The sequence below is a fragment of the Oryctolagus cuniculus genome, chromosome 17 (genome assembly GCF_051225735.1).
Source record: "Oryctolagus cuniculus isolate XC-2025 breed Fujian yellow rabbit chromosome 17, ASM5122573v1, whole genome shotgun sequence".
NCBI lineage: Eukaryota > Metazoa > Chordata > Mammalia > Lagomorpha > Leporidae > Oryctolagus > Oryctolagus cuniculus.
The window spans coordinates 18772323-18796591 of record NC_142883.1 but is presented as its reverse complement, the minus strand read 5'-3'; the positions used below and the strand labels follow the sequence as shown (position 1 = coordinate 18796591).

The 24269-nt window shown below is 39.5% G+C and overlaps 1 protein-coding gene across 12 annotated transcripts in view; it reads right to left on the bottom strand.

The window, feature by feature from the left end:
- The window catches only part of GPATCH8 (G-patch domain containing 8), a 100106-nt gene that overhangs the window by 56959 nt on the left and 18878 nt on the right, over window positions 1-24269 (bottom strand). For 4 of the 12 annotated variants that reach the window (XR_016223581.1, XM_008271582.5, XM_070060611.1 and 1 more), the window contains 2 exons: window positions 14062-14136; window positions 4974-5046 (listed from right to left, as the gene is read on the bottom strand). Coding sequence is in view for 1 of the 12 variants with exons in the window: in XM_008271582.5 (XP_008269804.1) it covers window positions 4974-5046; window positions 14062-14136 (148 nt within the window). In the remaining 11 variants the exon portion in view is untranslated. Of the gene's footprint in view, window positions 1-4124; window positions 4222-4973; window positions 5047-8328; window positions 8347-13004; window positions 13040-14061; window positions 14137-24269 lie in introns of all 12 variants that reach the window. The other 8 variants (XM_008271583.4, XM_051825740.2, XM_089316945.1 and 5 more) reach the window with 4 other exon arrangements.

Here is a 24269-nt window from a genome sequence, read left to right as displayed (position 1 = left end):
TCCCTGGCCACAGCAGAGAGCTGGCCTGGAAGAGGGGCAACCGGGACAGAATCCGGCGCCCCAACCGGGACTAGAACCCGGTGTGCCGGCGCCGCTAGGCGGAGGATTAGCCTAGTGAGCCGCGGCGCCGGCCAATATTTTGCGATTTTTATAAAGTGACTTTATTAACATCATTTTGTCCCCATAACCACTCTGAGAAAATGGGTAGAGATTTTCATTCCCAATTATTGCTGAAAAAAGTAACTCTGGGATGGTACTTTTCCCTTTACTTAAAGGACAGTGTTGTAAGGACAGTGGTGTAGCACCAAACTTAAACCCTGGTCTTGCATTTCTAAATGTTAACACTCAGCCTTCATTCATACCCTGCACCAAATATTTTCACACAAAAACAAATGAGAATGCCCTATTCTCAACGCAGCTTCAAGCTACCTGTCAATTAAATGTTCAGAATGTTCACACACTGAAGTCTAAGTGTGCAGATACACACGAGTGTAAAACTGGCCTAACACAGTAGTAAGAAAGCAAGACCTGGGGGCCTGGACAATAAACCTCAACAGAGGCATCATGTGTTGTCTACTCTGTCCATATCTTTGCTACTTAGAGCCAGTACAACTAGAATATATTAACTCCCTAAATATTTGTTGGTTGCCTAGATATCCTGATAAAATCTTCTAGATAAGGTGAAATATGAAATAATATCAGATCCCATTCATTTTATCTAAGGGCTGGACTTTCGGTTATGGCCAAAGAACCAGCTAAACCATCAAACAGTTCTTAGACAACCTAACGAAGTTAGGGCGCCATTTCTGCGCTACATCTACTGACTAAACATATTTCACAGCAAAATAAAGATTTAGAGCTACTTTCTACTACATTTGAAAGCTGCCAAAAATTATAAAACAATTTTCAGAATTGAATCCAACCCAACTGCCACACAATACAACTACCTGTTGTTTTTCTCTGAATTAAATACATCGTTCTGCCGCAGTGGTAGCTATTCTTTACAGTATTTCTCACCAACAGAGCTTCCTCTGTGTTGTTTCTCTCAGGTAATACCTTGTTGATGTATCTTTCCTACACATCTTTTATTTTTAGTAATAACAATCTGCCACATAAAAAAATCTTTTTTTAAACTGTCAAAATATTTCGATAAACACTAAGGGAGTAAAATATAGTAAGAAAATTTAAGAATCCAGTAAATCCAGCTTACAAAGTACCATTTATAATTGGCCACAGATAACTTTTTCCAGAGTCAACAGGCCTTATTCTTCAATCTAAGCCATGGCAAGATACTCTTACAAACAATGGCAATCCAAAAACTGGCATTGTAAATGTGCTGTGTGGAACTGAAGTAATCTTCAAATGACTGACACACACACACACATACACACACACACACACAAAAGCCTGACACAAGACAGTTTAAATTTCAGTGGATGGTTACATGTTAGGTATGTTGAATACTAAACTGCCCCCTAAAAAAGAGAATTAAATGTTACAATAAACTAGTAAATGCAAAGAACCTAGTAAACCTGAGTCTAGAAATCATATGTAGTGACCAATCTATATAATTCCAAGGAGGCACTATCTTTTTCCCCATAGCAAGAGGTCTATCTTCAGTGGTTAGTTATAGCAAAGGTTTGGCACAGAGGGAGAAAATATGTCATAAATTCTCTCAAAAGACCATAAATGTGGTTATATACTAGGTGAAATCACGTGGGTATTATAGAAAGAATATGTGAGATAAATACAGCACACTGCCTGTACAGTTAAGTCTGACAGTAGAAAATAAAGAGGCATTTACAAAACAATTAAACTTAGCCCTTACTGTTGAAAACAGAGTAAGATCCATTCTTTTAGAAGGGTGAGGACATGGCACCAGTCAACCAAAACAGATGGGCTTTCAGGGCCAGTGCTGTGGCATGGCGGGTAAAGCCACCGTGGTGCTGGCATCCCACATAGTAGGGAGTCCCAGCTGCCTTACTTTCAGTCCAGCTCTCAGCTATGGCCTGGGGAAGTAGTGGGAGATAGCCCAACTCCTTGGGCCCCTGTAACTACGTGGGAGACCTGAAGGAAGCTCTTGGCTCCTGGCTTTGGACTGGCCCAGCTCCGGCTGTTGTGGCTATCTGGGGAATGAACCAGTGGATAGAAGACCTCTCTCTCTGCCTTTCTGTAACTCTGCCTTTCAAACAAAAATAAATAAATCTTAAAAAAAAAAAAAAAAAAGGATGGCTTTCTACCAACAATGTGAACATACTTAAAGTGACTGAACTTTGGGTTGGGTATTGTACATAACAGGTTAAACCACTGCTTGCAACACCAGCATCTCAGATGGGCACTGGTTCAAGTACTATCTGCTCTACTTCTGATCCAGCTCCCTCCTAATTCGCCTGTGGAGGATGACCCAAATCCTTGGGGACCTGCATCCACATGGAAGACCAGAATGAAGCTCCTAGCTCCTGGCTCTGGCCTGGCACAGGCCTAGCCATTGTGGCTATTTGGGGAATGAACCAGTGGATGGAAGATCTCTCTATCCTCCAAACTGCACCCCCCCATGACTCTTTCAAATTAAAAAACAAACAAACAAACAAACAAAAAAAAACTACTGAACTTTACACCAAAAAATTGGTTAAGATATGTGTTTTTTTAACCACAATTAGAAAAAAAAATTTCAAATATGCTTCAAATTTCCCTTATATTTTTGAATACAGATTTATGAATTATTGAGGGCTTATCATATGCTTGTTACCATGGAGATGGAAGTAAAATCTAATTCCTTCTTTCAAGGAACTTAAAATTTAAAGAAATTCTAAAGTCTTTTTAAAAACAACAACATAGGCCGGTGTCACGGCTCAATAGGTTAATCCTCCACCTGCGGCGCCGGCACACGGGGTTCTAGTCCCAGTTGGAGTGCCAGATTCTGTCCCGGTTGCCCCTCTTTCAGTCCAGCTCTCTGATGTGGCCAGGGAAGGCAGTGGAGGATGGCCCAAGTGCTTGGGCCCTGCACCCCATGGGAGACCAGGAGGAAGCACCTCGCTCCTGGTTTCGGATCAGCCCAGTGCGCCAGCCGCAGCACACCGGCTGCGGCGGCCATTAGGGGTGAACCAATGGAAAAAGGAGGACCTTTCTCTCTCTCTCTCTCTCACTGTTCACGCTGCCTGTCAAAAAAAAACAACAACAACAACAACCAAACTAACCATAATAATAGTAATTTTGGGTCATCCAAAGTAGGTAAGTATTCATTTACCTATCTATTTTTAAACACAGACATACACACAACTACTCCCCCCACCCCACTTCTTCTCTCCACAGGTTCTAGTTGTACTTTCAGGTATCTGATGCTTAACATAAAGTAGTCTGGGATTCACATAAAATGTTTCTACTTTGCTTGCCCAAACAAAGAGTAATGCTCAACAATGTTTATAGGCATTGGTGAGTAGAAAGAGAGGTCTGAAACTGGAAGGAAAGATCAAACCCAGTCATTGGACTTTCCTCTAAGCAATCCCTTCCATTCAATTCAACACCACTTAGAAATATGGAAATCATTGGGGCAAGTGTGATTTTTCAAAAAGTCACCCTTGTCTCACCAGGTAATGTTTCTGCCATGTTAGGATACTGGAAGAAGGCCCAAATCAGGCACTAGTGCCTCACTCTTGGATTTTCCAGCCTCTAGAACCATGATAAATAAACCTCTATTCTTTATTAAATTAGGAGGGAAAAAAAGACATCTCTATTTCATTCCTATTCACTCTATTTCTTCTAGATTCCTAAAGTATCTGTGGTCTATGGTCTATACCATAAGACTGTTCTTAATTATAACATAGTCTTGGTATTGCTTGCAAAGAGTTCTTATACCACGTGGGAAATGGCGGTAATCAAATCTATTTCCCACACACCCCCAAACAGGTTAATGTTTAGTAATAAATAATCAAAATATATTTCTTGAGCATCTCCTATGTGTCATCACTGAATACAACTTGTAGAAAAATTTTAAAAGCAAAGGTTTTAATGACTGCAATATCTTATTTCATGCCCTGTCTTCTTTTTCCTTTAGTAACTTAAAAATTAATTTCTACATTCAAATTGTGATAATTCATTTCCACAATTAAAAGACAGTAGCACACCTCTCCCCAAAGATTCCTGTATACAATGAGTCCCTCCATGACCAGATGTAGATGCACAATGATTCTCATCATTTTTGAAGTAGCATTCACATCATATCTGCAAAGAAGAAACAGCAGCTCTTGAATCTGAGAACTAAAAAGTGAATGCAGTTGGCTGGTTTCCAACTAGCAGGAACTGAGGAGCAGAAACATCAGTATTTTGTTTTTTATCCAAATAGTTAGAATAGTTAAAATGAATGAATTATAAATGCAATGGAAACTTTAAGCCACAGATTTTTCCAGAGCCTGATAGGAACTTGAGAAATGGCCTTTTTGCTTGGAGACCCCTAAGAAACTTCAGTTTTCATTTTTGTTTCATGTGGATTAATTTTTCTCTCAATCACTACATGGATTCTGATGTGAAGGGTGAAAGAGCCAAGGCAATTATTAGCATCAAGGACAATTTGGAAGGACAGAAGTTAAACTGATGTTGAATGATTCTCTTTTTATAAGACTGAAGCCACAACACAACATCACCAAACAGCACAAAGAAAGCACACTCTGAATCTAGGCATTCCTTTTATTCTACCCACCCATCACCTCCACCAAAAACTTTCCCATGGTTGAGGCACATATAGTATGCTTGACCTGAAAGTTTTAATAACACAGCAACTTACTCCTGCAAAGTATTGGCAAATATGAAAGATTGACAGTTAAAATACAGGTATGTTAAAAATAGACTATTCTGGGGGTAGGGGAAGATGGGCAAGGGTAGAAAACACCAAACACTTTTTAAAAAAGACAACATATATGTTCAGGTACAAGATCTGCATCAGAAACACTTTCTTTCCATAAATTTTTGAAACTTACCCTGAAGTGATTTTCCCAATCCCTGGCCCAGCTTCCACCCATGTTTCTGGAGTAAGCGGTGTCCAATATTATCCTGACAGACAGAACAGAGAGACAAACCAAAAATATTCCAATAATATATTCTTCCCTTCCTAGTGACATTTAAACAGGTGATGAGCAAGAGAGAATTCTACATATATGCATGCATAAAGGTGCTAATAATAAGGTAAATGTGCCCAATAAAAGGGACATTAATGTAAAAAGAAATGCTGGCTAAGTACTTTATATGGGAAGAACATATGGGCTAAGGGTCCTTTCTGATGGTGTGCTGGGCAACTTCTGAATATAACATTTAAAAAAGGAAAAAAAAAGGGGAAAGGGGGAGGGGGAATACATTTATGAAATTTTAAAACTAACATTAAAAAGCATAAAATCAAGGTACTTATACAATCATATCCACCACCTAGACAGCACCATTTCAAGATTTTTTTTTGTTTTTTTTAAGAAAATCTACATTGTATTTAGTTATTCTAGTTATGTGTCAGGCTTTCATGATACAAAGTAAGTTGTAAGTGTAAGACTGGCCCCCACTAGAAATGAAAAAAACAATCAGAGCAAAATCCAGGCTAGTCTTGATTGGTTTTTTAATATATATATAATATAAATATTTAACTAGCATGCAGCCAATATTAAACTGAAAAAACAGTGAGGTTAGTAAAACAATAAATTAAATTGATTAAACAGAAAAATAAAATGAGCTCAAGCACAGACTGAGTGATGCATTTCAACATGTAATCTAACAAAAATGCTAAGATGTTAGAATGAAACAGGCCTAGCAGTAAGTTAACAGTAAAGAACCATTAGTGCATGTAGGGGAAAAAAACAATACACATAATGTCTCATCTTCCTAGAAGCATACTGGAAAAGATATCTCAATGTCAATTATATGAAAAGAAACCAGAAACAACAATTAAGTGTCAGCTTTTATATGAAGCTCAAGATACCAGAAACTTTTATAATCTCTTATCCAATTCTCTGCCTTTAATATTGCATATTAAACTGTTTATCATCTACTTTCATAGTCAATGATAAAATGTCCTTTGAAGTAAGAGGAAAAAAAAAACATTATGTCACCAATATTTTTTTCTGACAGAAAGTTAGGATATTAAGTTTTCCTAATGCTCTGCAGTTATTGTTTAAAGGAAATTTGCTTCTACAAGTTTATGGCAGCATACAAACTGGAAAACTGGGCTGAGAACCTCATTATTTCATTGATGGGGTGGGGAGAGACAGGAAAGATCAGAATACTATTTTTAAAAACAAAAAGTAGACAGAGGAGCCAGCGCAGCAGATTAAAGCCCTGGCCTGCAGCGCCTGCATCCCATATGGGCGCTGGTTCGAGTCCCAGCTGTTCCATTTCTGATCCAGCTCTCGTATGGACTGGGAAAGCAGTAGAAGATGGCCCAATGGGGCCAGTGCTGAGGTGAAGCGGGTAAAGCCACTGCCTGCAGTGCCGGCATCCCATATGGGTGCCAGTTTGAGTCCCAGCTGCTCTACTTCTGATCCAGCTCTCTGCTATGGCCTAGGAAAGTAGCAGAAGATAGCCCAAGTCTTTGGGCTCTTACACCCGCATGGGAGACCTGGAAGAAGCTCCTGGCTTCAGATTGGCACAGCTCCGGTTGTTGGGGCCACCTGGGGAGTGAACTAGTGGATGGAAGACCTCTCTCTCTCTCTCTCTCTCTCTGTAACTCTTTCAAATATATAAATAAATCTTAAAAAAAAAAAAGAAAAAGAAAAAGAAAAAGAAAAAGAAAGAAAGAAGAAGATGGCCCAAGTCCTTAGGCCCCTGCACCCACATGGGAGACCAAGAAGCTCTTGGCTTTGGATCAGCTCAGCTCTGGCTGTTGTGGTCATTTGGGGAGTGAACCAGTGGATGGAAGATCTCTCTCTGGCACTACCTTACTCTGCAACTTTGTCTTTCAAATAAATAACATAAATCTTTAAAATAAATGTAGATAAAGCTGAAGTTGTGGCGCAGTGCATTAAGCCTCCCATGGGCAACACCAGCATCCTATATGAGTGCTGACTTGAGTCCCAACTATTTTGCTCTGCTTCTGATCCAGTTCCCTTCTAATGCACCTGTGAAAGCCATAGAAGTTGGCCGGAGTGCTTAGGCCCCTGCCACACACCTGGGAGACACCAATGGAGTTCTAGACTCCTGGCTTTGGTCTGGCCAAGCCCCAGCTGTTGTTGCGATTTGGGGAGTGAACTTGCAAATTTAAGATTTCTCTCTAACTCTGCATTTCAAATAGATAAATCTTAAAAAAAAAAAAAAAGTAGAAGCAAACTATAAAGAAAAACTTGTTTCTAAAACAAAAGGTATTACTCTTTTTTTTTTTTTTTTTTTTTTTTTTGACAGGCAGAGTGAAAAGTGAGAGAGAGACAGAGAGAAAGGTCTTCCTTTTGCCGTTGGTTCACCCTCCAATGGCCGCCATGGCCGGCGCGCTGCAGCCAGTGCACCACGCTGATCCGAAGGCAGGAGCCAGGTGCTTCTCCTGGTCTCCCATGGGGTGCAGGGCCCAAGCATCTGGGCCATCCTCCACTGCACTCCCTGGCCACAGCAGAGAGCTGGCCTGGAAGAGGGGCAACCGGAAAAGAATCCATTGCCCCAACAGGGACTAGAACCCGGTGTGCTGGCGCCGCCAGGTGGAGGATTAGCCTATTGAGCCGCGGCGCTGGCCAGGTATTACTCTTTATAATATATAACCATTAAGGTACACAACAGGTCACTAGAAATTATTTCTGCTAAGAACTGGAAAAATCAGAAAACATTACAGTATATGCAGTCACAAGTGATGACCTCTGCATCAGCCATCACAAAAACCGAATCCAACATTGCCACTGCTACTCCTCCCCTGCAGTTGCATTACAAGATCACCCTTACCCAATACTGTTTGTCTAACTATTTATAAGTAACTTTATTATAAAAAAAAGAAAAATCTCAATATAAGTAGTGCTTTTGGAAAGCTATGAAAATAAACTTACCTGTGTACAAAATCCATTTTTATAATTCTTTTAACTGATTAACTCTGGAAAGGATAAGGATAGCAGAATGGTCTCTAACAGTATGCATTTGGTAAGCTACTATTTAAGCTCTTAATGAACTAATACTATGATTTAAGTATTAAACAACGCTGACAAAAATTGTTGTGCCACCCCCATTTTTTTTTTAAGAAAATGCAATCTTTGGCTAAGTGGAGATGAGACATTATGTTAACTGTGTTATATTATGAATGCACTAAAATAAACAGACAGATGAAGCAGTATGCTATTTCCAAAAGCAGTGCAAGTGGAGTGAAAGCATTTCCATACGAACCTGGCTTTAAAAACTGGGCTGTCAAAAGAACAGTTAAATGTAACACAAAGTAAGAAACTGTCCGATCACTAATGGTCGTTTTTTTTTTTTTTTGTCTTGTTTTCAATTCACTGCTTGCAAGTAATGTATTTATTAAAGAGTGAAAGCATTAAGTAAATTCACGAGTCAAGACCAGCTGAGATTCAAGAGCAGCGTGTTGTGACTGACAACAGTGAAAGGAAAAGCAAATGTTAAGGGGAGAGGGAGAAAAAAGAAAAATTTAGGGTTATACACATTAGCACCACTTTTACAAAACCACTCAAGAGGATGGCTGTCACCTTCTCAGAAAAAAAAAAATCTATCAATACAAAAATGGTAGTAGCCTTTCTCTTCTAAATCTTTAGGTTAAAACTATTATTTAATTAAAGCTGTTTTCCTAAGTATGTTGGGGAATGAAATGCTATAGACTATATTAAAATACCTAACATGTCACTCTAAGTCCTTCCAATCATATGTAACAAAGGCAACAGTAACAGCAGACATCTCCCAGAACCTCTTCTCACCAGCCTCCTGGAGTAAATGAATGCCGGATACAAAAAATCTAGACTTTTCCTATCATTAGACTACCTGCTTTGGGAGTGACTCTATAGAAAGGGTTATATTCAGTATGGACCCCTTTCCTACCCTGCCACCTCCTGCGCAAAATTAAGAAATAAAAACAGGTTTTATAATCACTTGTCAAAAATCAGTTTAAGGATGATAGGCAACAAAAGTGGGCATATCAGAATGCCTTACAACACAGTGGAACAAGGCAGACATGTCTACCACTGGAATGATCACCTGCCTGCAGAGAGCAATCCATTCTCCCTGTGTAGGGCTGTGATTTTGCCAGTTCTTCTTCCCATGGATGCTATTTTTAACAGTAAGCTGGCACAAGTAATTTACAGTTCAAACAGGGGATGCAGACAGAACAAGGGCAATGAGCACTAAATTCACCTCTGAAATCATTAACTATTAGAAAAAAATTTTAGTCACAGTAATAATGACTAAAATCTTTATTTAAGTAAAATAAATTATTTGGGTTTAATTATAATCTCACAGAACCAAAAATAAAATAAAAAAAAAAGTTTTTAAGTCTGATTTACAATGACCAAAGACAGAGCACAGTGGTAGGCTATCTATAATTTAAATATACATGAATTGCAGTAAAATCTAATTTTAAGTTAACTAATAAGGCAACTGAATTTTGTACAAGGATGGCAAGCAAAAAAGTTTGTTTCCCACATGATTCTTAAAGAGTTCCCATAAACCAGCTAATTTGTTATACTCTGGCAATGGGGCATGTTCTTTGGAAAGGAAGTTCTTCAATTTTGGTTAAACTATAGAGCTGATCTAAAAACCTCAATTTTTTTTCACCCAGATTACCTCAGCTGGCCTTTATTTTTTCTTCCTATGTCTAAACTTAAATGTATCAACAAAATGTTACACTTTCAACCTTTGTTCCTCTCTATTATGTGGGAAACAATATAAATTTTAAATGGGAAGATCTTTGAAAGAGAAATGTTTATTATAAACAGTACCAATATGCTGAAAACATTCCAGCAATTAAAAAAAAAAACCCTTCATTATTAACTGCTACAGTCATTCCTCAATATTTTTATTTGTTAATTAAATAACAAGTAGAAAGCTTTCCCAAGAACCTCTCTCTGCCCCATGAATCTGTATACCATTACAGTAACAATGATCATGTTGGCAATGGCATCAAGTATATGATAGGAGCCTTCCAAAACAGGTAAAAATTTACCTCACTGTACGCATTTATTCTGTTTGTTAAAACAAAAAACAGTATCATAAGAGAAAACTGTACTCAGGATTTATCAATAAGTGAATGAATATTAATTCCATACTGAATTTTTTTTAGCTGACAGCCAAATTCAATTTACAACCATTTAGCTAGCCCATTTTCAACAGTGACAAAAATGATGTCTCTTGAGTGGATTGTAAGCTTTGCTGATTGTGTATTAAAGACTCTATAAGCAAGAACCAAATGCTACTAGGTGAACCCATGCAAACAAGTAGTAAAAATTCCCAAAATAAAAAAATCTATAGCTTACTACAGATGACACAATGAAGACTAGAGAGAAAAGCCATATAGTAATGCTACACCATTCAGCTCCAAGAAGCACATTATTTATAGTGCAGTCCACATATGGTCACTGCTAAATGTCAAATCAGCAGTCTTATAGAGTTACAGTTTGGAACTAGTGGAGTCCACAGATCTAAACAGATAGGCAACATGACAAACAACCAATTATACATATACTTCTAAATACCTAGATAAACAACTAAATATCAGCAACTGGAGCATGAGAACTTACACTACTTTTTTAAACCTACCCTATCAACCTATGAAGACAACTATGAAGACAGAATTTTATTAGTCAGTCAGTACAGCTGAGACCAACTAAAACTGACAGATAGGTGCACTTCCAAGTGCAACAATAACAACATAGTTGGAGTCTGATGCAAGTAGTCTGCCTTTTGTGTAGCTTAATATCATTCATTATCCCATCAGTTTTCTCACCTTCTATGATGAAGGTCATAAAGGACCATATATCCTAAATCACACCAACCAATTCTATAATGCAACCCTAGACAGGCCTATGAGTTTACAACAAATTGTGCTTGTTTTCTAAATATTTTGTCTTTATGTGGAGGTCATAATTACAATGGCTGGGACCTAAAAATCTCATAAAGCAATAATGACTTTTAAATTTTAAAAGTTTTTTGTAATAAGTAAAAAATATCAATCCTTTCTACCTTCTCTTTAATTTAGATAATCAAGCTGTCTAGCAATTCTTTCATAATTTTATTAGAAAGGTGTTTTATTCTTGACCAGAAATTTCACTGAAAGATATTTGGTTGGTTGAAATGAATAAGGGAAAATAAAATATTATAGAAAATATTAAATACTTCACAAATGCTGGATTTTGATGTGTTTTCAATATTTGCCTATAGAATTGGAAGTACTTGTATTATCTCTCTAACAAACCTAGGTTTCAGAAGTTCACTAAATGCATAATACATTGTTGCATTTTTAAATCTCATTTCTCATTTTGCTGGTTTACATCAATTTTACCCTATCACAAAACAAAAAGACCTTCATCCTGTACTCACAATAACCTTTCACACAGGCATGTTCTTGGCCCAAACCTGTGCAGATTTCCATGGTTACCAGCTGCTGCAGATTACCTTTGTTTTAAAAAAAAAATGACTAGACCTTTAGCTCCTGCAATGATCTGTAGACTCCCAAAGCTGCATATTTCCAGCCACTTTTGAGTTGCATGCTGTAGCAAAACAGTCAGCACCTCTCAATAGATATTGCTGCAGAGAAAGATTTTGATCCAGCAGACTCTGTGTTAGAAGTAACAACATTTTCCCCTAAGAAACAGCTCAAGATAGTCAGCCAGCCATATAACCCAATATATACTTATTCTGTATATAAGGGCATTCATTCTGTAAGTGATAGAGAACTTTTGTTGTTTGGGAAGGAAAAGGAGGGAGGAACACTCTGTATATTGTAATAGTTTATTTTAAAATTTAGATTGTCTTCCCAAATGATTAGGTAGCAGAAATAAAATCCCACCTATCTTGTGTCCTCTCTCTATTTAACTCCTTCTACTATTACCTAAAGTACTACATCACATAACACATATTTATGTGCTTCAGGAATAAATTTTCATTAGAAATATAATCTATTAATGTAACATACATTTCTGAGCATACATTTATTAAAAAGTAAAATTTCCAGTCTGAGTACTGTACTATATACTATTTTTAAGTGGAAAAGATAAACTATTTAATAAATAAGGCATATATTCATTGATATTACTCTACAGTGTTCAATTAGACTATCTTCTGAAATGGTCTCCGTGTGACATATGGTGGGAAAAAATCCTGGACATTTTGAGAGGTACAACATTAGTCTCACATGCCACAGGAATGAGTTTTCCAGAAATATTAAATTGTAGCCTTCAAAGAAGGCTTTAAAAATGTGAAATATCATGTAATTTAGTGTTTTTAAAAAATATTTGTTGAATACAGTGATAATGAATGTTACACTGCAAATTCAGTCTACTGAAATTTCTGTTACTGTCAAATTGGAGTATTCACAGAATTACAGCTAGTTTAAGAATATTATCAACTATGTACCTTATAGAATGTTACTGGGAATTGTTTTTGATGGTTCTCTGTCCTTAAACTTTGACAGCACCCCCTCCCCACAATATTTATATTAAGATAGAGAAAAACTAAATTATTTTCCAGTACAAGATACTGATCTAGCCTAAAGGTTTCATTTTAAAACTCAGCCTTGGGCTAATTCCCAAGATTATATGGAACAGAGTATAAATTTCAGTGGTTTTTATCTTAGCACAGTGGGCTTGGCATTTTATCCTTATGTCAAAACACAAGACTGCACTTTCAGCAAACATCAGATGCGAATTCTCCCTCTGCAGCATTATCACATGCGCCATCAGTTACTGCCATGCCTGAGTCTAGCATCATGCCGCACATTAAGACAGAAGGTACTATATGCAGTGTTCACTGGACCAGAAGGACAGAAATAAGAAGGGGAGGTGGGGGAGAAAGAAACCCTAGAGAAGAAATTAAAAAAAGGCAGACCGTGCAATACAAACCAGATCATGGCTGCTTAGCTAATATGGGCCAACTGCTGTGGAAGAAAAATGTCGAACACCCCAAGTTGTGTAAATTTCTGTAAACATCTAAACACACACACAAACACACACAACACCAACCTAATTAGGAACATAAATATATGTTGATCCTTTACTATATTACAGTCTTGAAAATAAAAGCTAAAATTAAAATATCTGTGTTCTCTAAACTGCCTTATTTTCCTGAGGGAAAAGGAGCTAATGTTTCTTAATAGGGGCAGGGGTGGGTGGCGGCCCTCATTGTGAATGCTATAAAGATTAAGATTTCTTCCTGGAATTTTCCCCATTCAAGTTCTGCTAGTAACTTGCTGAAACCTTTAGTAACTATGTACACTTAAGCACAAATATTAAATGTTGACAATAATGACATTTTGACATTTTAACAACAGACCATGTTATTTTAAGTAACAGGTTCTTTAAAGTGAAAATGATGTTAAAATATAGAAGATATTTTAAAAATTAAGAGCCAGGGTAAACAAATCATCTTAATCTATTGTTTGGTATCTTTAATGTCCCAAACTAAGTAGTATGGACAGAAATAATCAATTTTTGACAAAAACTAGACATTTCTTCAGCTTCTGAGATCAAGTTTACCTTGTTTCACAATGGTCTGGTAATTAAAACTTATCACTCCTTAACCATTTCTAATGGAACATTTCATTTGTGATTATGTTGCCTAGGAAGGGTGACACTATTAAAGGATCAAAATACATTTTACTCCTTTATTTAATTTAAAAAAAACATTAACTTTAACTTGCTACCTTTAAGAGACTATAGGATAGGCCAAAATTATATTTTTTTCATCAAAATTCTGATTTGTTTCTAGATTTTTTGGACTGTTTTCCCAACTTATTAGATTGCATCCCAAACTCTATTTGATTACTATAGAGCATGCAAGAAAACAGCTCTAAACTGCACTATCAATTATTAGTGAGTTTAACTTCATTCACATCAAATGTCACACGAACACTACCTAACTAACTGGCTAAGACACCAAATTAAGCACTGATCATCTTACCGATTCTATAGGCTTGTCAAGTGATGCTTGTTCAATTTCCAAGTGTCCTTCTTCATACTGATCAAAGTGATTACCCTGAAAAAAGAAGGCTACAGTTATTTTTAAAAGCAATAAATTTCAAAATTATTAATAGCCTCACCACACTAGAAGTTATTTTTATATAATATTCTTTTCACTAGACAAAACTATACCACAATTCAGTTTTAAAAAATTTATAGAAATCTATTAGAAGTCTAGACCCAGTATTATGAATTCTTTTTCTCCTGACAAGTGCTAAAATTGTTAAGTAAGGGGCCGGCAATCTGGCGCAGTGGGTTAACGCCCTGGCCTGAAGTGCCGGCATCCCAAATGGGCGCCAGGTCTAGTCCCGGCTGCTCCTCTTCCGACCCAGCTCTCTGCTATGGCCTGGGAAAGCAGTAGAAGATGGCTCAAGTGCTTTGAGCCCCAGCACCCACGTGGGAGACCTGGAAGAAGCTCCTGGCTTCTGGCTTTGGATCAGTGCAGCTCCGGCCGTTGTGGCCATCTGGGGAGTGAACCAGAGGATGGAAGACCTCTCTCTCTGTCTCTACCTCTCTCTGTAACTGTCTTTCAAATAAATAAAATAAATCTTTAAAAAAATATTGTTAAATAAAACACCGTCAACCATTTCAGACTCAGTGTTTCTTAGACCGATTACATTGAGATTGCAGTATCTTAAAGGACCATGCTTTCATAAAGAAAAATGTGTTAAATTTTTAATACTAAAAAAAGTCAGAAGAATGCAAGTAAATATTGTAATACTGACTAATGTTGATATCATTACTTTTAAGTAAAACTGCTATAGCATTAAACCAAATCATGAATTGCTACCTCTCAGGTTTGCAAGGAATTAAAAAACCATCTCTTTACACAGTTTCCAAATGCAATTATTCAAGATGATTTGCCAAAAGAGATAAGCATGCATGGATAACACCACATTTGATCATGATCAAGAAAGTGACAAAAGAATTCAACTAACCATATGGGTGTAAATGCTAAGAAATCCTTTCCAACCAACAGTCTGCTCAGCTCTCCCTGCTCTATTAGAAAGAATAACTCATAATTTAACATTAAGTGAAACTATAAACTTTCTGGATCCCTTATTACCAAGTATAAAGCATAAGCATTTGTGAGTACTGAATTTGACCTAAGTCAAAAGAGTAAAGATTTCAGCTTAGCCAAAACCAATTCACTATGTGGGATAATAGGACAACTTGAATGTTAAAGTTTTTTTTTTTTGCTTTTTCAAGGTAAAATTAAAATTCTAATTGAATAAGTTAAATTTAATGGCAAATTGAAGATATAATTTGTACTGTAAAGATTATATTTCTCTCATGAAACCATGAAGTCCTTAAGAACAAGAACTGAGGCTTGGTTCTGGTGTTGAGGTGCAGTGGGTTAGGCTGCAGTTGGCAATGCATATCAGAGCAACAGTTCCATTACTGACTCTGCCACTTTTCTGATCCCGCTCCCTGCTAATGTGCCTGGTAAGCCAGGGGTGATGGCCCAAGTACTTGGGCCCCTGCCACCCATGTGATAGACCAGGCTGGAGTTTCTAGAACTTGGCTTTGGCCTGGCTCAGATCTGGCTGTTGTAGCCATTTAAGGAGTGAACCAGCTGATGGAAAATATTCTCTTTCAAATACATAAATATTTTTCAAAAAAGAACTGAGACTTATTTATTTCTTACAAACTTAACATTAATGCAGTTAAATATTAGAGAACAATATGATGCTGAAAGTGGGTGGTAATCATGAATAGTTCAGGAGAGGGGTTGGTGTGTGGTATAGTGGGTAAAGATACTGGCTTGCAATGCCAGCATCTTCTATGAGTGTTGGTTGGCGTCCCAGCTATTACATTTCTGATCCAGCGTCCTGCTAAAGTGCCTGGGAAAATAGCAGAGGATGGCCCAAGTGCTTGGGCCCCTGCACCCATGTGGGAGACCTGGAAGAACTTCCTGGCTCCTGGCTCCTCTTTCAAATAAATAAAATAAATCTTAAAAAGAAAAAGAACACCTGAGAAACTGCCAGGCCATCAAAGGTACGCATGTCCAAAAAGTCACAAGCATCTGGAAGACATCACATTAAAGAAGCAATATGTGCCACTCCATTGCTACAAGTTCAGGAGAGGGGCCAGCCTGTGGTGTGGGGGGGGGTAAAGTCACCACCTGTGGCGCTGGTATCCCATATGGGTGCCAGTTCTACCCCAGGTGCTCCACTTCCCATCCAGCTCCCTAATGTGTCTAGGAATGCAGTGGAAGATACTCAAGTCCTCAGGCCCCTGCACCTTTGTAGGAGATTCAGATGAAGCTCCTGGCTTTGGCCTAGCCCAGCCCTGGCTGCTGTGGCCATTTGGGGAGTAAACCAGCAGATGGAAGATCTCGGTCTCTCCCCCTCTTTCTGTAATTCTGACTTTCAAATAAAAACAAAAGAACAAATAAAATGGCTGAAAGGGTAAATTTTATGTGTATACTACCACAATAAATGTAATAAAAATAAGATTGTAAAGTCTATCCAAAAGAAGAGTAACAAAAGTCAGAAGTAGGTTTTTTATTATTATTATTATTATTTTTTAGATTTATTTATTTGAAAGAGTTAGAGAGAGAGAGTTAGAGAGAGATCTTCCATCCACTGGTTCACTCCCCAAAAAATGGCCGGAACTGGGACGATTGGAAGCCAGGAGCCTGGAAGCCTCCTCCAGGTCTCCCATGAAGTGCAGGGGCCCAAGGATTTGGGCCATCTTCTACTGCTTCCCATGCCATAGCAGAGCTGGATCCAGAAGAGAAGTAGCTGGGACTCAAACCAGCACCCATATGAGATGCCGGCACTGCAGTCAGTGATCTTACCCACTATGCCACAGCGCTGGCACCAGGAATAAGTTTTCCAAAAACAAAAACTTAAAAAATTCCTTTTCTTTCTTTCTTTCTTTTCTTTTCTTCTTTTTTCTTTTCTTTTTCTTTCTTCTCTCTCTCTCTTTCTTTCTCTCTCTCTCTCTTTCTTTCTTTTTTTTGAGAAGCAGAAAGACAAAAGGAGAGCGAGGAAGGGAGGATGGGAAAGGGAAAGAGAGACAAACATATACAACACTCCCCCATCTGCTGGCTTACTCTTCAAATGCAATGACCCAGCCTAGGATGGGCTGAATCCAGAAACTGAGAGTCCAAAACTTGATTTGGATCTCCAACATGGGTAGCAGGGGTCCAAGTATTTCGGCTACTTTCTGCTGCTTTCCCAGGTGCATAAGCAGGAAACTAGATTCAAAGCAGAGAACCTGGGACCTGAACTGGCACCCGGATATGCGATGCCAGTGTCACAAATGGCAGCTTAACCTGCTATGTCACAATGTTAGTGCACTATTTAAAATTTTAACAGCTGGGGCAGGAGTCTGATGCAGTGGCTAAGCTGCATTACGAGGTGTTCAAATCCCACTAAGAGAGTACCTGGGTTCTAGTCCTAGCTATGCTTTTTTTTTTTTTTTTAATATTTATTTATGTGAAAGAGTGCACAGAGAGAGAGAAGGAGAGGCAGAGAGAGAGATGGCTCTGCTCTTGAATCCAGATTCCTGCTAATGCATGCCCTGGGAGGTAGCTCCAGTAGCTGAGTCCCTGCCACTCACACAGGGATCTGTATTGAATAGCTCCTGGCTTTCTCCTAGCCCAACCCTAGCTATTATGGGCATTTGCAGAGCAAACCAGCAGATGGAGGATCTCTCTCTCTCAACATTCTGCCTTTCAGGTAAGTAGAAATATTTAGAAAACAAGATGCCACTTAGGACACCTGTGTCCCACCATTTCATTCCCAGCAACCCCACTTCTTCTTCTTCTTCTTCTTCTTCTTTTTTTTTTTTTTTTTTTACAGGCAGAGTGGATAGTAGGAGAGAGAGACAGAGAGAAAGGTCTTCCTTTTGCCGTTGGTTCACTCTCCAATGGCCGCTGCGGCCGGCGCACTGCGCTGATCCGAAGGCAGGAGCCAGGTGCTTCTCCTGGTCTCCCATGGGGTGCACGGCCCAAGCACTTGGGCCATCCTCTGCTGCCTTCCCGGGCCACAGCAGAGAGCTGGCCTGGAAGAGGGGCAACCAGGACAGAATCCAGCACCCCAACTGGGACTAGAACCCGGTGTGCTGGCGCTGCTAGGTGGAGGATTAGCCTATTGAGCCGTGGCGCCGGCCTCCCACTTCTTTTTAAGATTTATTTATTTGTTTGAAAGTCAGAGTTACACAGAGAGAGGAGAGGGAGAGGGAGGGGGGAGGGGGAGGGGGAGGGAGAGGTCTTCCATCCGATGGTTCACTCCCCAATTGGCTGCAATGGCTGGAGCTGTGCCAATCCAAAGCCAGGAGCCAGGAGCTTCTTCCAGGTCTCCCATGCAGGTGCAGGAGCCCAAGGACTTGAGCCATCTTCCACTGCTTTCCCAGACCATAGCAGAGAGCTAGATCAGAAGTGGAACAGCTGGGTCTTGAACCCGACCCCATATGACATGCTGGCACTTCAGGCCAGGGCGTTAACCTGCTGCACCATACGCCGGCCTCACAACTCCACTTCTGATCAAGCTTCCCACTGGGACACCCTGGAAATATGGCAGATAATTATTCAAGTGGTTGAGTCTCTGCCACCTACATAGGACACCTGGTTTGGGTTCCTAACTCTTGGCCTCAACCTGCCCAGCCCTGGCTGTTGTGGGCACTCCGTGGGTGAACCAGCAGATGAAGGACCTTTGTCTCTCTGCCTTTCCAATAACATGGAAATCAACTTTTTTAAAACTGTGAAAAAAAATTTTTAAAAAAGGTGTTAATTGTTGGGGCCGGCGCTGTGGCATAGAGGGTGAAGCCGCCGCCTGCAGTGCTGGCATCCCATATGGACGCTGGTTGGAGTCCCAGCTGCTCCACTTCCAACCCAGCTCTCTGCTATGGCCTGGGAAAGCAGTGCACCCACATAGGAGACCCAGAAGAAGCTCCTGGCTCCTGGCTTTGGATAGGTACAGCTCCAGCCATTGAGGCCAATTGCAGAGTGAACCAGAAGATGGAAGACCTCTTTTTCTCTCTGCCTCTCCTTCCCTCTCTGTGTAACCCTGCGTTACAAATAAATATTTTTTTAAAAAAGTTGTTAATTGCAAAGTATTTCTAAATTCCCAATTAACATCCCAATACTTAGATTAATTCAAACCTCACAACATTGCAGAACACTTATGTACAGCTAAATCTCTTAATTCTTTTGCCTATAACTCTCTATTATTTTTTTAATTAATTTATTTATTTGAAAGGCAGAGAGATAGAGGAAGAGAGAGAGGAAGTCTTCTATCAGCTGGTTCATTCCCCCAGTGGCCAGAGCTGGACCAATCCAAAGCCAAGAGCCTTCTTCTGGGTCTCCCACACGGGTGCAGCAGCCTAAGGCCTTGGGTCATCTTATACTGCTTTCCTAGGCCATAGCAAAGAGCTGGAACTGAAGTACAGCAGCCACTACATGAACTGGCGCCCATATAGGATGCCGGCACTGCAGGCGGTGGTTTTACTGGGTACTCCACAGTGCTGGTCCCATATAGCTCTATATAATTTAATAAAAATAATCATCCTACCAACAACTATGTGCTACTTAAAAATTATTTAAACCTTTAGAGTATTTAATGCAAGACAACTATAAAAACAGTTTTAAGCAAAAAAGAATTACTCCAAAATGTGTCCCCAGTAAAGATAATAAAAGCACACAGAATCTAGAGAATTACCAATTACACAAAAAAGAAAATGATCATCTATGAAAAGTCATTCCAGTTCATTTTTGCTGTATGAAACATTACTCAAGTTTTCCAAACAGATGATGAATGATTAGCAAAATCTTTTATAATCTTAGACTTAATGTTTTTAGAAAGTCCACTTCAGATTAAACTGTCAGCAAAAAGTTCCACATGAGACTCTTAATAAATTTCTAAATACAACTAGCTAAATTTTCATTTTTTTAAAGATTTATTTATTTATTTGAAAGTCAGAGTTACACACAGAGAGAAAGGGGGGAGAGTGAGAGTAAGAGTGAGAGAGAGCGGTGTCTCCTATCCACTGGTTCATTCCCCAATTGGCCTCAACAGCTGGAGCTGTGCCTACCTGAAGCCAGGAGCCACGAGCCCAGGCCACAGCAGAGAGCTATGTCACAGCGCCAGCCCCTAGCTACATTTTCAAATCATTCTGGATGTATCAAACACAATACAACTCAGGATTAAATACAGTCTGAATCCATAAAATGATCCACATATTTATAAATACTTTTTTTGAAAGATTTATTTATTGGGGCCAGTGCTATGGCCTGGGAAAGCAGTAGAAGATGGCCCAAGTCCTTGGGCCCCTGCACCCACATGGCAGACCCAGAAGAAGCTCCTGGCTCCTGGCTTCGGATCAGCTTAGCTCCGGCTGTTGCAGCCATTTGGAGAGTGAACCAACAGAAGGAAGACCTTTCTCTATCTCTCTCTCTCCCCGCCTTCTCTCTCACTGTCTGTAACTCTACCTCTCAAATAAATAAATAAATAAAAGTGCTTGCGCATGTTCTCTCTCTCTCTCTCAAACAAATACATTAAATTAAAAAAAAAAAAAACCTGTGGATTTCAAATGGGGTTTTTTGGGGGTGCAAAAAATAAACATCTTTAATTCTATTTTTGTACATACTTTTCAAAATATTATATGTGCATTTTTAAAGGTTTATTTATTATTTATTTGAAAGGCAGAATTAGAGAAACAAAGGCAGAGAGATGTCTTCCATCCATTGATTCACTCCCTCCCCAAATAACCACAATGGCTGGAGCTGAGCCAATCCAAAGCCAGGAGCCAGAGCTTCTTCTGGGTCTCCCACATGGATGCAGAGGCCCAAGGACTTGGGCCACCTTCTACTGCTTTCTCAGGTCATAGCAGAGAGCTGGATTAGAAGTGGAATAGCTGGGACTCAAAATGGTACCCATATGGGATACTGGGGCTACAGTCAAGGCTTTAACCTACAGGACCAGCCCCAGTACTATTATATCTTGTAGCCATTAGCCATTAGCACTCCACTGGTTTCTTCTGAAATGCATTACTGGATTAAATCATTCTAAAGCAATTTTTTTTCCTACAGGAACAATGTTAAATTTCAGATCTAAAGGCTGTTATGTCAAATGAGGAAAATGCCTAACACTGCTACAACAAAAATATACAATACACAAGTCAACGTGCTTGCTTTAAAATATCAACATAAAATTAAAATACAGCACTTATAATAAATTGAAATATTATTAAACCAGGTTCAATATTAATATGATAATTATAACACTAATATTAAAATGTCAGAAGAGGAAAACAGTAAAAATATGTGAATAAAGTAGGGACTTTAGTTAAGGTATCAACATTAGCTCATTAATATGGCAACAAATGTACCATAGTAGTATGTTATTAATAAGGAAAACTGGGTATAGGGTATAAGGTAAATGCGAACTCTGCAGTGCTGTAAAAATTTTTCTATAAATCTAATACCACCTTAAAACAAAAGAATTAGGTAGAAAAGGTTTTAGAAGGGTTGGTACTACTCCATACACATAAACACACGCACACCTCATATATAGTACAATACTCATACAGTTTTATAAAATATCTTCAGAAATCTTATCCTAACAAGCTGTAAGATACTCAATGCAGGATCTGCCAATCACTTGCTGAATTTAAGGGAATGTTTATCTTCCTTATTTTACATATTAGAAACCTGATACAGATTAAGTCATAAATTTACAAAATCTGCTTTTTTCTTTTTAAATATTTATTTGCTTATTTGAAAGGGAGAGTTACAGAGAAAGAGGGAGAGAAGAGACAGAGAGAAGTCTTACATCAGCTGGCTCGCTCCCCTAAATGGTCATAATGGCTAAGACTGGGCCAGGCCAAAGCCAGGAACCAGGAACTCCATCTGGGTCTCCCACATAGGTGGCAGGGGCCCAAGCACTGGGCCACATTCCACTGCTTTCCCAGGTACACTAGCAGAGAGCTGGATTGGAAGTGGAGCATACTGGATGCCAGTGTTGCAGGCAGAGGCTTAACTCACCGTGCCCTAACACTGATCTCAGGCTTCTGATTCTTAATGCCATATTCCCATCACTGTATTACACTATCAAAACCCAATTTTTTTTTAAATAACAAAAACTCTATCTCCATAATTTCAAAACAATAGTCTCTATAAAAAGCAGAATTAGTCAAGATCTTCTAGTTATCATAAAAGACAAAGAGTAAGGAACTATTAGAGATGGAGGAGACAAAGGAGAAATAACTAAATGCAATCAATGTAGGATCCTGTAGAGGATCCTAGAACAGAGAAAGGACATTATTGGAAAAACTGAAAAAAAAAAAAAAAAGCAAAAAAAAAAAAAGCAAAGAACAGGGGGACAAGAATTGTGGCTCAACAGTTTAAGCTGCTGCTTAGGTCACCTGCATCTCATACTGAGTGCCAATATGAGTCCAGCTCCCTACCAAAGAACTTGAGAAGGCAGTGAAAAATGACCCAAATATTTTGGCCCCTGCCATCCATCAAGGAGACCTGGATAGAGTTCCTGGCTCCTATGGCCAGGCCCAGTCCCAGGTATTGCAGTCATCTGGGGAACGAACCAGCAGATGGAAGACCTCCCCCTCTCTCTGTCACTCTGCCTTTTAAATATATATAAATGGCCACAACAGTCAGGCCTGGGCCATGCCAAAGCCAGGATCCATGAACCCCATCCTGGTCTCTCACATGGGTTGCAGGGGCCCAAGTTTTTCGGCCATCTTCCATTGTCTTCCCAGGCACATCAGCCAGAAGTCAGACTGGAAGCAAAGCAGCTGGGACTTGAACTAGCAGTTCAATATGGGATGCTGGCATTGCAAGCAGTGGCTTAACCAATGGCCACAATCATGACCCTAAGTAAATCTTTAAAAAATAAAAATGTCCATGGTTTAGCTAATAATATCATACCATTGTTAATTTTCTAGTTTTTGTTTAAAAAAGATTTATTTGAAAGGCAGAGTTATCAAGAGATCTTCCATCTACTGGTTCACTCACCAAATGGCCTCAACAGCCAGGGCCTGAGCCCTCTGCTGTGGCCCGGGAGTGCAGTGGAGGATGGCCCAAGTACTTGGGCCCTGCACCCCATGGGAGACCAGGATAAGTACCTGGCTCCTGGCTTCAGATCAGCGTGATGCGCTAGCCACAGCGCGCCGGCCGCGGCGGCCATTGGAGGGTGAACCAACGGCAAAGGAAGACCTTTCTCTCTGTCTCTCTCTCTCACTGTCCACTCTGCCTGTAAAAAACAAACAAACAAACAAAAACAACAGCCAGGGCCTGGAGCCCGGAACTCCATCCAGGTCTCCCACATGGGTGCAGGGGCCCAAGCACTTGGGCCATCCTTTGCTGCCTTTCCCAGGCCATTAGCAGGGAACTGGATCAGAAATAGAGCAGCCAGGACACAAACAATCCATTTGGGATGCCAGCAACACAGGCAGCAGCTTTACCTGCTATACCACAATGCCGGCCCCAAAAGGTTTATTTTTCACTCAGGATCCAGTTGACCCTTTGAAATTATGCTAAAAAAAAAAAAAAAGAGGTAGGAAGGAAAATGTGATTTCAGGTCCTCCAGGACACATGCTATAGTAGTAATAATGTTGGGGCGGGTGATAATAAATATTTTATTTCTTGCCTCCCTGCCCCCAGTTCTTATTATTTATTTTCATTTTTATCTGAAAGGTAGGGACACACACACACACACACACACACACGTCTTCCATTAGTTAGTTCACTCCCCAGTGACCAGGGTTGGGCCAGAGTGACGCCAGGAGCCTGGAACTCAACCTGGGACTCCCACATAGGTAGCAGGGACCTGAGTGCTTGAGCCATTACTGGCTGCCTCCCTGCAAGATGAGCACTGGCAGGAAGTTGCATCAAAAGTGGAACAGCTGGGAAGTGAACCAGATACTCCAATATGGGACAAGGTATCCCAAGCGGCAACTTAAGCACCTTGCTAAATGCCTGTTTCCTTGCATTTTTTTCTTTCATGCTGATATATCTAGCTTTATTAGGAGCATTCCTTCCCAGTATAGCATCTGATCACCTGAAGGCCTCAACAGGATTTGAAGAGGACTATTTTTTGCTGCTTCACCTCATTTTCACAATCTCTTTTAGATCTCTCAAATTCCCTTACAGTGAGATGATCACACAGTGCATCATAAAAACCA